The following is a 16,590-nucleotide window of genomic DNA, read 5'->3' on the forward strand; positions in this document are numbered from 1 at the left end:
GTACATAATATATTTTAAAGATGAGAAAAGTATCTCATATGTTAAATAAATCAAGATTTTTCATTTCATCAAGTTTGTTGTGACATTGGTTTTCATTTGCAATTGTTTGCTTCCTAGAAATGTTTATGAGTAAAATATGAAGTACGTATTTTTATTTACCATCATGGCAGGAAATACAACAGATGTTTTTAATGTCTACTATGTTAAGTGCAGACACTGGTTAAAAAAGTATGTGATGACGGCTGTTGAATTTAGGTGCAAACATTCATCATGCTAATGGACACTTACACCAACAAATAGATGTTTTTTTTAAAGTCTTAATACTGGTGTGTTTATTTCAACTTGATAAGTGATAAGAATAAACACATATGCATTACACCTTAAAAACTTATGGGCCAAGTGAAATTTGACAAAATACATGAATTGCACTAGACAAGGGCAAATATTACATAGATACATATGTTAACTGCATCAAGTTCGGAACGAACAATGATTTTACAGGTATTTAAAAAGTAAACGTTACACCGTGTCTAGTGCAATTTCTACATTATACTTATCCCAATGATGTGTTATGCATATGTTTTTAATTTGACAATTTGTGCACGTTATTTAAACACACCTGTATGGTCACATTTTTGACTGATGTCCTTTTTTGATTGTGTCCATTTGTTAAAGCAGCTTGCTCCACATTTAGAAATATAATGTAATCATGCAAGTGTGTTTCTTTACATTTCTTAAACATCAACATTGCACACATATGCACTACACATTGGTATGCTAGTGCTTGTGAGATTGATTTAGAAACTGCATGAGTCCAGAGCAAAGGTAAACAGACAAGTCAAGCAGTAACAGGTAAAAGAGGAGGGTTTTATTTTCTTTCTTGTCAAGCAGCAGCAGCGCATGATTTGGAAGATCGGGTCCATGGTGGAAAAGGAAGTGTGACAGTGAGAAAAGTTGACTTTCTGCCTTATATCCCTTCCAATCTGAAAACACAGGTGTGGAGGTTTTGCCACCACAGTTGCATCAGCGGGAAGGCACATTGTTATTGGCCCAGTGGACAAAGTGGCTGTACTTCCTCTGACAGCCGCTTTTCCCTATGGTGCCGTCGACGCAGGTGAAAATTTTTGATGGAGACGGCGGCACTCTGATGGTCTTTTGTTCATGGACCCACCAGCATCTACATAGAGGGGCGGACCACCTAGTAGACGGACAGTGAATCCAATGGAAAAGCGACAGCAGGACCATTACCACCAAGATCTAAACCAAGACCTATATTTCTTGTTTATTTGTCATGTCTGCAACCATACTACCTCTTTCATATACAAGTCTAAGACACCAAGAATTTAAGTGGGTTTCCGGAAGGGTGATAGTAATTATGCATTAAAGGGAATAAAATACCCTCTTCCATACATTATAAGGATATTGCAAGCCACCTTGGAGTTCCATGACCTTAAAATGAAACTTGGCATTTGGCCTTACTCCTTTATATGATCATGGAACTCCTTGCTGACTTGCAATATTCTAATAATGTAGGGCAGGGGGACTTTATCCCATATATATCAAATTAGTGTGAAATTAAATGTGACTAAATTGATTTGTAGGAGTAAATTCATGTTTTGTGAAATGCAGAAGTAAATTACACTCGTAAAACAAGCCTTTCTGAAACATATGTTTAACTTTGATGAGCATATGGCTTAGTGAATTGGTCCCCAGTGTTCTCTTACAACTAGAACAAAGGGCACTGTAACAGTTGCAAAGTGCCCTGTCTGGGACTAAATAGACCACATTTAATTTAGAAAATTATAGATGGGTGACAGAAAATTACTAGCATGCTTTTCACCAAAGGGTGATAGCAAACAGACAAGAGTGAATGCTCGAGTTGTCTATGATGTCAGTCAGAACACCGAGCTGAAAACATCCCCGTAATACACTTTTTACACATTTATAATTGTATGTAATGTATGGCCCCCATAACCATCTGCCCCTCTGTTCAACTGCTACACAGAGGCAGCAGAGTCATGGGAGTGCCATATTTAACATGGCCTCTCCTCTCTGTCCCAAATTTAAAACAAAAATGCATGGCTGCCTACCAACTCCCCCCCAACCCCCACCCCCAAATACTCTTGTTCTTCCCTTCCCTCTCCGCCAGATGCACTGCTCTCAGACAGTCTCTCTGAGAGCCCAGCCATAGTAGCCTGGAGATCCTTTACGACATAGCAATGGTGGTTAAGTTGTTCTGTTACCCACCATTGTTACGCCTTAGTAGAGAATTTTGGATTTAAGATTCCAGTCATTCACACTAAAAGATCTCCATGAGAACTATGGACAACAAAAACAATTGCTTCTTGACATCACTAACATTCCCACACATGCAATTTGTTCACATAATTTAATTATTGAGTGAGAAATAATATGACTGAATAGGTGACAACGGGATAAACCTCTGGCACATCTTGCTTTATAAGCAATAAGCACTCCAGATGATGTCCCTTGAAATGGATTACCTGTACGTTTGTGGCATGTGGTACAGAAATGTGGTTCATTACATCGAAGGCAGATGGTGAAGGAGCTGTAGCATTTGTTCCTTCTAAATTTTCCAAAACCAGTCTCAGATAATGTGCAGCTGAGTCACGTGTTTCTCTGGAGAGCAACCTAAACGGTGCTAAAGAAAACCAAAAACAGAATTAATCATTTTTATAAAACACAGACACCAACACACACACTCTAAAACAGGACCTGGACTGTTTGCCTGGAAGGCAAATTAGTCTTGGCCTCATACTCAAAGGTGCTTCAGGTATAGACACTTAGGACTGGATTCACAAAGCTGTATGCACACCTAAATATATATTTCAAGGTGCACATAGCAATATACACTAAGATAAAAAAATGTTCCTGGTTCACTGAATCAATGGAATAGGATTTGACCTCATAATCCAAGTGTGGCAGAATACTAAGTGAGAGTAAACCAATTCATAGTTTCAGTTTTTAGGTGTTCCATGGTGATGACACTGACTAACGTTGATAAGGACCCATAAACTTTAAGGTTTGGGGATTTTCACAAAGCTTTTTAGGAGCTTCTTAATCCTTAAAATGGAAGCATATGTACTCCTAACAACTGCAGGTATTACTTCCTTTACAGGGTTGGGGTGAGGATGGAGCACCACCAAATTTGTAAGTGAAGATGTTTCTCCATCTGGAAAAATTATTTTCCACACAGGGGAACAAACAGATTAAAATGTAAACACTAATGTGTAACATTTACACATGAAAATGCTGAATTCCTACATTTCTATATCAGTGTTTGCCATTGTGAGTACATCTGAGAAGCGGTAACAATAACATATTCCCATGAGTACTGCTTGAATTCTTTGAAAATTCCTTGAAAGTCAGACATGTACATACATCTTTGGTATAGGCTCACAAGGGTAAATTTCCAACTTTCCTTTGGAAGGTTGTGTGATTTGGATTAGAAGGTGCTTGCTGGCCCTTCCTGACAACCTTACCTGTGCCTGGCCCTCTTACCAGGCCCGGCCAATTCAGGCCCACTCTGCTGCTTCGAGGCCCCTAGAATCACTCCTTGCACCTGCCTCTTTTTCTGCCTCTGACTCTCTCCCTCTCCTATCACTTTTAACTTTGGCTACTTCTCACTTTTTGCCCCATTTATCTCTTTGACTCTTTCTCTCTGTTTCACTCACTTCACTTTTGCCTCTTTCTGCCCTCTTTCCACTGTTTGGCACTCTTTCTCACTTTAGCCCTATATCAACGTTCTTACTGTTGCCGATTTTGCCCATTTTTCCACTCACTGACTTCTTGGAACCCCTAAACACCACAGCCACATCTCAGACAAAGAAACAGGCAAGTTAGCATACGTAAGAACTCCGACTCACCAAGTGCCCCTGCAAAACAGCTGGCGCGCTAATTGAGCTGCATCCATGACAAAAACAACACATTCAACTACAAATCAGCTCTCTGGATCTACCACCAGTGAGTTAGCGTTCAGCACTCATTGAACGGATACAAAACAGCTCCAACTCCTCGAAAGAAATCTTCTCCATAGTGAAAGAATTCATGTCATCAAAAAATCAACATCATCTAAAACAATTTTGCATCCCGACCAGACCTCCCCACCCTTGGTATCCTCCAGTCTGATCACAAGCTCTCTCCACTCTCATTTTCCTCCAGTCCAATAACAAGAACAACCGAGAAACTGCCCTGATCTGCTGGCAAGCCATCACCTTTCCGGAAACCTTCAACACCACGTGCTCCATCCACTCTGGAGCCTCTTCAGATACCCATCCTCACATAATTTTTACCAAGGACTCAACGACATATGCACATCCCTCACCCCAACCTTCAATGACTCTCTCACTACCATCAAATTATCGAGCGCCTGAAAACACACCACGGTCCTACCGCTCCTGAAGAAATCCTTGGCGGACCAGCAGACACAGGCTAACCATAGACCTATCTCCCTTCTTCCCTACCCGGTCAAAGCTCTACAACAGGTCATCAATAACCAACTGGCAAACCAATTCATTGTCAATCACCTCCTAGACCTCACCCAATTTGGATTCAGACCTGACCAGAGCACCTAGACTACCCTCATCATTTCTGCCGATAACATCCACCTAATCATGAACAACGGGCATACGGGGCACTCGTCGAACTTGATCTCTCTAGGGTCTTTGACACCATCTTCCAACCCATCCTTCCTACTGCCTGCACAAGATTGGAAATTGAGAATCCAAGCACCAGCACTCTGATGGATCAGCTCCTTCCTCCAGGATGCATCCAAACAGTAAGCCAAGTCCTGCACTCATCTACTGCTTCCAAACTGATTTGTGGCGTCTCTCACGGCTCCTCGCTCAGCCGGACGCTTTTCAACATCTATATGACCCCCTTTTGCCAGCATTATCTGCGCTCATGGACTCATCATCATCTCTTACACCTAGCTCATCCTATCCCTCTTTAGAGACACTTCAAAGACACAGGCGAACTTCATCAGCTGCATGTCTGAGGTTGTGAACTGGATGAAAATCAACTGCCTGAAATGCAACTCTGACAAGACGCAAGTGGCTCGATTAAAAAAAGACACCTCTCTCTGGTCTCGGCCTGGTAGCCAGAGCTAGGACCAATGCCAATCTCATCCAGTTCGGCAAGGGAACCCCTGGATCTTGTTTGGCAATCAAATCTCGATTTCGAACCAGATCAACACTGTTGCCTCCACTTGCTTTCATACCCTCAATCTCTTCAATAACATCTACACATGGCTCCGGCTAGACACCAGACATCACCCACAGCCTCATCACCAGTGGACTGAACCATGGCAACGCCCTTTACGTTGACATCGCCTCTCAACTCACCTCTCAAGTTACCAAGAGACTCCAAGTCATACAGAAAACAGCAGCAAGATTCACTCTCAAACATCAACTCTGTCTCACATATACAAACACCTCAAGGACCTCTGCTGGCCCCACATCCATAAACACACTATTTTAAACCTACACACACCTACAAGGCACTACACACAATACCTATACATCTGCATCTAGTTCCAGGAGGCTAACCTCCTCCTCACCCACATTCCCGGCATTCGCTGAGAAAGAGCTGAGGCCATACCTTTTCCTACCTGTGTCCCAAAGCCTGGAATGACATCCTGTTCGACATGAAAGCTGCCAGCTCCATGACAGAATTCTGCAAGAAACTGAAAACCTGGCTCTTCCAATAGGCTCTAGTTACGGCAGCTACACCCATCTTAGGCACCAGGATACCCTCCTAGGTGATATAGACACCATAAAAATAAACATAACATAAAACAATGGCCATCTGACAATTAGTAAAGCTAAACTCAATGGAAGGAGCTTCAAAAGCTGCATGTGCTCAGGCACAGTTTGGGACAATGAGATGGCACAGTTTAACAAAAAAGGGTTTCCACACAGGCTGCAGAGGATGAAGTCTTTCCTCTCGGGTAACAAATAACTACACTGATCAACGAGACTCAGAAGGGAGTAAACAGGTAAATGCGATGGTATTGAGAAATGTGATGTAAAATTCTGCCAATCCCGATTTTGTTAATTCAGCACTCGGCTTTTAGGTTCAAAAAGTGCACATTCTGCACAGTTCATTTCAACCCAGGAGCACAAAATACTTTCTCAATTAGGCGCAATATGTCAATGGAGCCAGGAGAAGGGAGAAAAACATTTATGGCTTTTTGCTTTGCATTTTGCTTCCTGTGGTCCCGCATATTCTGTTGTAATTTTATGACTACAAGTAACAGAATGCAAAGAAAAAAAAATACTATGTAAACTGCTAGTGCACGGACGGACCTGAAGAGCTTGAAATCACCGATGCTTCACTTTTCTGAAATTGTAATTTTGATCTCCAGTTTAAGTCTCTGATATAATGATACTGAATAAAATGCCCATGTGAAAACAGAAGAATATGAACTTGTTTTTAAACAAAACTAATGAAAGAAATTCCATTTACGTGAGTTTCTTGAGTTCAAAATGTATAAATCAATTTCAGGGTTAATTCTCCGGCAAACTATGTTTACTTAAATTATGTGTTTATGATATCTGTCCCATAATTTTACTACAACTCTAGATGTAAACATGAGGCGAGCAGTCCTACCACACATAAAAGTACCTGTATTCTGTGCTGCCAGAAGCCTCTTTTTTAAACGTGCATTTTCTTTCTTTAAGCTCTGGTTTTCTTTGATCAGATTTTCCAAAACAGCGAATGGGTTGTTATGCTTGTCACTTTCCTCCTCTTCCTTGCTTTCATCTTCAGTATCATCTATAGTATCAAATTCCACCGATGCTGACTGAAAGCTGTTCTCGTCTAGCGAGGATTCCAGTCTTGGGGCACCTGCCTGTTCAGACTTCACGGACACGGTTGGGAGGCTAAATGTGCTGTAAAGCCCTGGAGGCGCTATGGACTCTAGAAATTCGTTGACGTCAGAACCGCGGAAATGGTGTGGTGCGTCACTAGTCTTTATTTTCTTGCAGGGCGGGCCCACGCTATGTTCCGTTGTGTGGCTGACCAAAGCAGGCATCATAACACCAACTGCGCAAGGCTTCAAAGGAATGAGTTCTTTGGTCAGCTCTAAAAGTAAGTCCCGAATATCAGACCCTGGCATGCCTTTCTTCTCAGCAATAAATCCTTGGAGTGCTTGTTGTCTTTCTACACAAGGCATCAGACCTATGAAAACAAAGTGAGTGTGAATTTAAAAATGAAATAAGATAATTGTTATGGGAACTGCAGAGAGCATCCTCACTTATCTACAAAACACAGTTGAATTTTAAAACATACATCTTCATAAACAGACTTTATAAGCTTCAGTGCATTGTGTTCTAATTATGGAAATGAATTTCCTCCCCAAGGTCGTGTTCACCTTGTTCTATGTCAAAGGCCTGGCTTTGAACCATAATAGTATAATTAAATGAGAAAAATAGGTGCTCTGCCTAGCTGAAAGTCACGCATCCCTACATAGCAATTTAGAGGAACAAGATGGTAAGATGGATTTGACTTTTCCTTGTATCTGCACTACTCACTGTGAAGATAAAACAACAGGACAAATATATGTTTCTAGACAACAACTAAGCCACATTAAGAGCTCAGTTTCGAAAAACATAAAGAACCAAAGAAGGGGGTGATTAGTTCAAACAAAAATGGATTACAAACAAACAGATATATCTATATATATATTACCTACTGACGGTCGCTAGTAGGTAGTTATAGTTAGGACCAAGTTTCCATAGGAAGAGCATTTTTTGTTTTGCTTACAACTTCGTTTGATAAATCTTCATGAAATTTTCCAAACTAATTCTTTGTTCATATCAGCTCCTATGTTGAAAGTTTGGGGGTGATTCGTCAAGGGGGGGCCGAGAAGAAAGGGGGCTCCCAAAACGTGTTTTCTCCATGTTAATTTCCATAGGAAACTTTAGACAAGGCTACAGGTCGAACGGGTGAACGGAATTACCCCAAATTTGGCAGGGACAAGGGTCTTGGTCTAGAAAGCACACTTTTTTAAATTTGGTGTAAATCCGTTGAGTAGTTTCGGAGAAATATCGAAATTTACAGATATTGACATTTGGGAATTCTGCCTTCTGATTGGCTTAGGCGTTACGAGCACGAGCTTGCTGATTATTGGCTGCGAACGGTGCGAGCGGTTGCAACTAGGAAGTGTTGGCAGCCATTTTGTGATTCCGTTGAAGCGAGTAAGGGGAAAAGAGTAGGAAAGAGGAGGGTAGGAGCGCTGTGAGTTCTGTGGGGTGGTTAGGGTGTGCTACACATGGAGTGTGAAGCGATGTATTCACCCCTACCGGTGTGAAAGTGCTGTTTTGCCCAGAGTGAGATGGATGGTGCTGAGGTGAGGTGCCAGTACACTCGGGAATGAAACCGTGAGCTGATTGCTGTAAACTGATGTGCTCTGGGCGCTGTAGGATACTGGCCGCTGTAGCATAGCTGTGCAAGTGGTGTTAGTATAGGTTTAGAGTATAGCGGTGTGAGCTCTGTGGGGTGGTTAGGGTGTGCTATACAGGGAGTGTGAAGTGAAGTATTCACCCCTAGCGGTGTGAAAGTGCTGTTTTGACCAGAGGGAGATGGTGCTGAGGTGAGGTGCCAGTACACTCGGGGATGAAACCGTGAGCTGATTGCTGTAAACTGATGTGCTCCTGGCGCTGTAGCATACTGGCTGCTGTAGCATAGCTGTGCAAGTGGTGTTAGTATGGGTTTAGACTATAGCGGGAGTGGGAAGCAAACTACTCACCCCTACTGGTCTGAAGACTCGAATGGCGTGTTTTTGCAAGCAGGAATAAAGAAATAATCGTGAAGAATATAATGCAGAATGTTGCAATGCCACAGAAGACAAATAGTGAAATCAGGTGTGTTTAAGAAATTGGCTGTGTGGGATAAAGCGATGGAGTCTGCAAGTTATATAAAAAGTGTATTTATGTAAGTGCCATAATTGGAACCACTGGTGCAAGAGCTAAGGCATCCAGCTGAGGCAAACTCCAACCGCTTCTGCTGCATTCAAAGATAAGCTTCTGCATCAGTCAATTCCACATTACATGTTACAGTTCCATGTGACATAAACAATACCTATTAGACATGAATGACTGTAAATTGTAGAATGAAAATAAAGGTAGAATACGATTACCACACTGAGCCAACCAGTTCCTAAACAATGCTGTGTTTTTTGATCTTGATTGCCAGTTCGTGAGCAGAGGCTGAGGATGAGCTAATTTGTGTGAAAGGGCTTCGTGGATAAGAGGCAGGCAGAGAGACATGTGTATAAAGAATAGATATGGTTTCAAAATGGATGTCGGGTTTAGGCTAATTTAGCAAGTAAATAGTGTATTTGCATAGGCCATACATCATCCATCCCTGGTTAGTGTGGAGAGGTAAGGGCCAATAATGAAAACAGAGTTCAAATGCCTAAGCATACTTGGAAAGTTATTATATGAAAATAGTTCAATTGAAGTGTATTAAAAAATTTAATTGGAAAAAGACAAAAAAAGTTGGAAAAAATCAATCCAAGAATAAAGTGAATTTCTTACAAGTCTTGGAGATGCGTAATGTTCCAAGAGGCGATTGTTGCCATTGTGTGAGAAAAGCGAAGCGATCCAGTTCATATCCTCGAAGGGACAGTAATGTTCATCGAATGTTGGAGCGGCAATTTGAATTGGCAGGCGATCTGCGATGTTGTCAAAGGTTGCACGTTGCAGGAGAACTTTCGTGGCTGCGCAGAAATCCCATTCTGCCAGGATACCTTTTTGCGTTGCATCCGCCATTGCTCCACTGCCCGAACAATCAAGTTCATGGTTTTCATGATACTCCATTACCTGCTGGATATCGGGAGCGTTTGCTGGGATGTTGGCAAGGCATAGATCCATTCGCCAGTCGATTGGGCAAGTTTTGCAATAAAAAGATGGTTGCACGCAGATTGTATATGTGTAAATAAATGTCATGTTGTAGCTGGCACCGATAATAGATAGAGGCAGGCAGCCGAAAAGTTGTTCCATTCTTTCATGGTATTGATGTAGCTTCGCGTAGAGGCGTATTCTGTCGGACATGCTTGTTACCACAGGGAGCGTAGCCATTTTTAACAAGCTAAAATAGTAGTAGGATGGCCGCAAACAGAACGAGAATTATGGGCACTATTGCTGTTATTCCAGAGATGATCGAATTAATGAAGTCTGTTATTAGACTAAAAACTGTTTGAAAGCCTGTGAGAAGGCCGGAGGACACAATGTTAAAAAAGTGTGCCAGACCTTAAATGTCAGATGTGTTGAAAATTGTGTAACAATTCACAAAGTGTAATGGGAGGTTCATATTTAAAAGGGAGTGTATTTTACTTGAAGTTCGTGCTATCTGCAGTCGATAAATTACTTTTGGAGAAGTGAGGGACACTTCTGTTTGAAACAAAAGCGCTTTCAGTTTGCTCCGTTTAATAAAATCTGTTTTCAAAGTAGGTATTGAAGGCCAAGTCGAACTTTGGGAGTTCCTTTGTGTGGATGGGAATAGAGATTGCCAGAGGAAGTTATCCGGTTTGAAACAGTAAGGACATACGGTTTGCCAGCTCACATTGCGTAGCAGTCCATGTTATTAAGAAGCAGATAACTGCCGTTAGAAAGCTGTGTGAATGTTGGTCTGATTGTGGGAGTTGGCGTGCTTTTAACAAAGCACGCACGATTGGGGTCTGTAAGCTTAGTAGCTTTGTACAGTTGGACATTCTTGCATAGTAATGAATGATTGCCATTGTGGTCCCACTTTTCACCTGTGAGAAAAACTTCAGTATCCTCTTTAAGACAGCGATATGTAAATGTGAGAAACCACTGCTCGTGAATAAACACGCTACCTTATATAATCACATACAACATGACAAACACCATGTACACCTAGAAGACACACCAACACTACGTATTGTGGGAACCGTGGCTAGCCATGTACACAAACCAAACATGGCATGGCACCTCTGCCACACAATGCAGAATGCGGGGAGAGATGGCAGCAAAGTATGTGTGAAGGTGGCAAGTGATTCTCGATTATAAAAGTATACAATGCAAAGTGTTGAAGGGATGTGCCGGACAGACTTGAGTATGCAGAGCACAGACATTTACACGTCAACATACACTAATGGTCTATTGAGTGAAGTCGATAGTAGACGCAACCATGATAGTACAGTTAGTAAGGAAGATTACGAAAACATAGCACGTACGTGCCCCCCCCAAATCTTTAGCGTTGTGGGCTAGCTAGGTGTACGCAAGGCTAGTGTAGGGGTATGAATAAAAGACACGTTTCTTTGGGTGTGGTTCTCTTCGAGAATGGCGAACATGTCTGTCAGGTCTGCGCAGCTTACACCGCCACGAGGCTGACGCCGTGAGCGAAGGTGGCTGCAGAAATAATGCTCTCAGGCTGCTGCTACCCATAAACCGTCATGGCCGCTGCGATGCACATATGCCCCACAGTTCACCTTTCAACACCGTCGTATGTGAAAGAGGGCCCACCACGTGCCGGCGGAAGTTTTTGGGTCGAGGTCTGCGAGCTGGGAAGGCTCCTGAGATCAACGCTGGCTACCGCGACACAGGCAGACAGCACCCAGCCTGAAGCCCAGCACCGTGAAGTGCTCTGTATACTACTAACACAGTAGTCAAAGAGGTACCAACAGTGGAACGGTGTCTTGATCCCACAATGGACGATGTTAGAACTGCATAAGAGAGTGCAGATGATGGTACTTCTTTCGACCAGCTGTAACCAACTCTAGGACCCAACAGTGGAACGGTGTCTTGATCCCACAATGGACGATGTTAGAACTACATCTGAGAGTGGATATGACGGTACTTTCTTCGACCAGGTGCAAGCAACTCTAGGTCCCAACAGTGGAACGGTGTCTTGATCCCAGAATGGACGATGTCCGATGTTACCTGCTGCTTGGTTTTCAGAGATCTCCCTCCGTTGAGGTGCATGAGACTCTGTGCTTCCGTAGCTAACTGCTGCACATGATTATTGGGCTTGGTTGACTGCAGTCGGTGGAGTACACCGTGGTACAGCAGGTCGGAACAGTGAAACGGGGTCTTGATTCTGTGATTGAGGATGTCAGAAGTTAAAGTTTGTGATGATTTCTGTGTACCCACTCCGATCAGGTGCAACCAACTGCGTGCTTCCGAATCCAATGGCACGTGGTTGTGAGGCGTTAATGACTACTGCCTCTGGCCTACAGTGCGGTCAGCAGGGCTTACAATTCAGATCGAGTGGTGATTGTTTCGTTACAGAATCCAGTAGGCAACTAACTACAACGTCTATTGAAATATGCACAATAGCCTTTTAGTATACTTGCTTGAAGAAGTTTTTTAAGATAACTTATAGGTCTAGTACAATGACCAAATTCTTCTTGGTAGTGGTAAAGAACACTGAATAACAGTGTACACAGTGGACAGCAGAGATCGCAATTCAAGTTGTCTTGATTTATTTATTGCAGAGTTTTGTGTAATTTATGTTGTTGTATTTTGTGAAGAGGACGTGAGCAAAAGTATTCATGGAAGACTATGCTCACTACTGCCTTCAATTTACACTACAGACAGCAGTGTTCACAATTCAGATCGAGTCGCTATTGTAGATGACGCAGTCCTGTAGGCAAAAGACATTGCTCCAGAGCGCTCTGTCCGCAACACGCATACGCATCATCACAGGGTCCGCACACGGTTTTTGTTGCTTTGCGTATGGCAAACTGGGCAGCTCAAGTCAACGCCACATGGCTGTGGGCCCTTGCTGACTGCTCTCAGGCCTACACTGCAGACAGCAGTGTTAAAATTCTGATCGAGTAGCTATTGCAGATGATGTAGTGTTGTAGGCAACAGACATTGCTCCAGTGCGCTCTGTCCGCACCACGCATACGCATCATCACAGGGTCCGCACACGGTTTTCGTTGCTTCGGTAACGGCAAACAGGACAGCTCAAGTGAACGCCACGTGGCTGTGGGCCCTTGCTGACCACTCTGTGGCCTACACTGCAGACAGCAGTGTTTACAATTCAGATGGAGTCGCTATTGCGGATGATGTAGTGTTGTAGGCAACAAACATTGCTCCTAGTACAGCCCGCCCGCAGCACGCATCATCACTGGCTGTGCACATGCTGAATGCTTTTGATGTGGCTATCTAACTGCAATAGACCTGATGGACCCTTTATGATACAATCTTTTTATGTATTATTTCAGATCTACTGCCTGTATCTTAGTATACCACAAGTTATGGTTGTTTTACGATAGAATGTTTTCTGTATTATTTCACATCTAGTGTCCCTACCTTACTGTAGCAGAAACTATTGACCCTTTTATTATTGAATCTGTGTGTGTGATCCAATGATTACTGTTGTAGTTGATGCTAGCAGCAACCATTCCCTGAGGGCTGGTTTACACTCACCCCACACGCATCCAGCACAGACGTCACTGGATATGTGACCCTGGTAATAAGGAGTTGAGCGCACACGCCCGTACCCACTTCCACTATCTATCTGTGTCCGTGTGTTCATTATGTATGCATGATACTGCCTCTGGGCAGGCAGCGCTGGAAGAGGGCATCACACAGTATTTTGCGGAAAACGCGGGCACGGCTGGGACAAGGGCGACAGAGTGGGATGCCTTTAAAGTAGTCATCCGGGGGCTCTGTATAGGGAAACATGTGGGCATATGGAAAACGCTTCTGGATAACTTGGCCAAGCGGACTCCACTCTGCGGGAGGCGGAAAAGGAGAGGCCTGGCCATCCTGAGCTACAGGAAAGGGTTGCTGCAGCTAGGGAAGCGGTGGCGGTCGAAGTGGAACGCTTGCGTAGTTTTGATCATAGACGATACCTGATGAGGGCCCATGAGGAGGGAGATAAAGCGGGGACGTTATTGGCTTGGTTAGCCAACCCCACCAAGAGGAGTTCCCCTATCCTGGCTTTGGAGAAAGCGGAGGGGGGCTGGTTTACACCCAAACTGAAATCATGCAGTGTTTTCAGCGCTACTATGAGATGCTCTATAAAAGTAGGCTAGAGGATGGGGACCCTGCCGTTGACGCTTTCTTAGATGAGATTACGCTGCCTGGACTGGACCGGGAGCAGGCATTGGACTTGGGTAAAGACGTAGAACCGGGTGAAATACGAGCTGCCATCAAGCGCATGGGCCGCAACAAGACACCGGGGCTAGACGGCTTACCCATAGAATTCTATGGGAAATACATTGACTTGCTGGTTCTGCGGCTCCAGGAGGTCTATAGGGATGCTAGAGCATTAGGACGGCTACCCCAATCGATGCGCGAAGCGCTGGTGATCCCGTTATTGAAGCCGGGTAGGGACAGTGAGAACGTAACCTCTTATAGACCGCTGTCGATGTTAACCACCGACTATAAAATATTGAGTAGTGTATTGGCGGCCCGATTACTACAATATATGCCCGCCCTGGTTCATGAGGACCAAATTGGGTTCATACCGCAGCGCAACACGACCGCGAACATCCGGAGATTGGTGAGGTTACTGGACGATAATCACCCAGAAGCCCCACAGCCTGTGATACTCTCGGTAGATATCGAGAAAGCTTTTGATAGCTTGGAATGGGGATATTTGTATAAAGTATTGCGACCATTTGGATTAGGAGAGGGTTACCTTCAATGGACGAAAGTATTATATACTTCAGCGGTGGCTAGGGTGCGAGCGGGATCATTGGTCTCCTCAAGATATCTGGTTGAGCGCGGGACGAGGCAGGGTTGCCCGCTCTCCCCGTTGCTGTTCGCCTTGGCGGTGGAGCCCCTCGCGGCCAAATTTCGGACGGGCCGCTACTACGGGGGTTTGGATAGCAGAGATGGGCGCCAGCATATATCGCTTTATGCGGACGACCTTTTGCTGTTCCTTGAAGACGCTGGCGGAGCAATGGCGGGAGCGGAGAGATTACTCTCGGGTTTTGGGGACATATCAGGTCTCCGAGTTAATTGGGCTAAGACGTGCCTGTTCCCGGTGCGACAGGGGGAGACTAGGCCAGACATGACTCGAGCGATCCGTTGGGAGCCCACCTGTCTGAATTACCTAGGCGTACACATTTATCACACAATGGCAGATATACTGGAGGGGAATGTAGGCCGCAGTGTGCGAGCCCTGAAGGGGAGTATGGCCTTTTGGGCCACCCTCCCGTTATCGGTGACAGGCCGCATCTCCCTTCTGAAAATGGTGGCACTCCCTCGCCTATTACACTATTTTAGGACACTTCCGGTGTGGATACCCAACTCCACGTTCCGGTTGCTGCAATCGATGGTGGTGTCTTTTTTGTGGGGTACGGGCAGGCGTAGAGTGGCGCTAGCAACGCTTATACGGCCCAAGAGTGAAGGAGGACTGGCGGTCCCCGATTTTGAGCTATATTACTTAGCGGCGCAATTGCAGATCTTCACCCAAAATGTGGCACGGGTGTTCCGAGGCCCGGAGGCCGGACGAGTCGGGGGAACACCACGCCATGTCCTTTCCTACATTGCCCTGCAGCAGAGGCTGGAATCCCGGGACCTCCTTACAGAGGAGATAACCTTCAGACTCTGTTGGAATCGATCCCAGCGACGAGCGGGGGTGTTACATCCGTATGTGCCAGAGATGCCGCTGGGGATGCTGACTGCACTGCCACACGGTGGGGACTGGTCGCAATTGCAACTTTGGGAAGAAGCGGGACTGCAGGTGGTGGGAGACCTCTATGAAAACGGGATTTTATTGACCTACCAGACTCTCCAGGAGAGGTTCGATTTGCCAAGGGGGGGTTTCCTGTTGCACGCAGCGCTTACCAGAGCGATGCAGGCGCATTGGAGGGAGGGGCTGATGGAGCCTCAGACGTCAATGGCCTGCCAATATACTATGATGGCGCCAGGAACTGTCAAGGCGGTTACGTGCCTATATACTAGGATGCTCCTTGAAAACCTACAGCCCCTAGCTGAACTGAGGGGGAAGTGGGAGACTGATCTAGGCAGAAATATCCCTGAGACGGCCTGGGCACAGATAGTGAAACGGGCTTGGAAGAGCACGAGAAACGCACGGTTCCAGCTGGTGCACTTCTACATACTCCACAGAGCATACTTGACGCCTGGAAAAATCCAGAAATATTTTAAAGTTGAGGAGGCGGCGTGTCCCAGATGTCTGAGAACTGGGGTGGAATTGGATCATATGCTGTGGTCTTGCCCAGCGTTGGGGCTTTACTGGAAAGAGGTGGGAGATACCCTGAATGAGGTGACAGAGAGGCGGCTGGAGTTTGATATGGCTGTCAGTATACTGCATTGGTTCCCACACTCGCCCAAAACTAAAATCACGAGCAAATTCGTAGATATGGGACTTATATTAGCAAAACGAGAAATCACAAAGAGGTGGAAGGCAACAGTGGGTCCCACTAGTAGACGATGGAAGGGGGAATTTCTTAAATGGGCCGCTAGCGAGGGCGCGCTGCGATATCAATGGGCTCATAGGCGCAACGATGATAAGGCGCTGGAGGCGGCAGCTGCGTGGGAGGCGTTAGTGCAGGCACTGCGAGATTATGAGCCAGGCGGGGAGGGAGACGACCGAGCAGGGGATGAGGGGATGACCCTGGAG

General features: G+C 44.9%; 1 protein-coding gene across 2 annotated transcripts in view; it reads right to left on the minus strand.

The window, feature by feature from the left end:
• Window positions 1-16,590, minus strand: part of LOC146831313 (uncharacterized) — a 292,313-nt gene that overhangs the window by 178,979 nt on the left and 96,744 nt on the right. For both annotated transcript variants that reach the window (XM_085604133.1, XM_085604135.1), the window contains exons 2-3: window positions 6,646-7,200; window positions 2,505-2,662 (exon numbers count right to left, since the gene is read on the minus strand). In XM_085604133.1, coding sequence (XP_085460259.1) covers window positions 2,505-2,662; window positions 6,646-7,200 — 713 coding nt within the window. The remainder of the gene's footprint in view (window positions 1-2,504; window positions 2,663-6,645; window positions 7,201-16,590) is intronic.

Source organism: Triturus cristatus, chromosome 5_1 (genome assembly GCF_964204655.1).
Source record: "Triturus cristatus chromosome 5_1, aTriCri1.1, whole genome shotgun sequence".
NCBI lineage: Eukaryota > Metazoa > Chordata > Amphibia > Caudata > Salamandridae > Triturus > Triturus cristatus.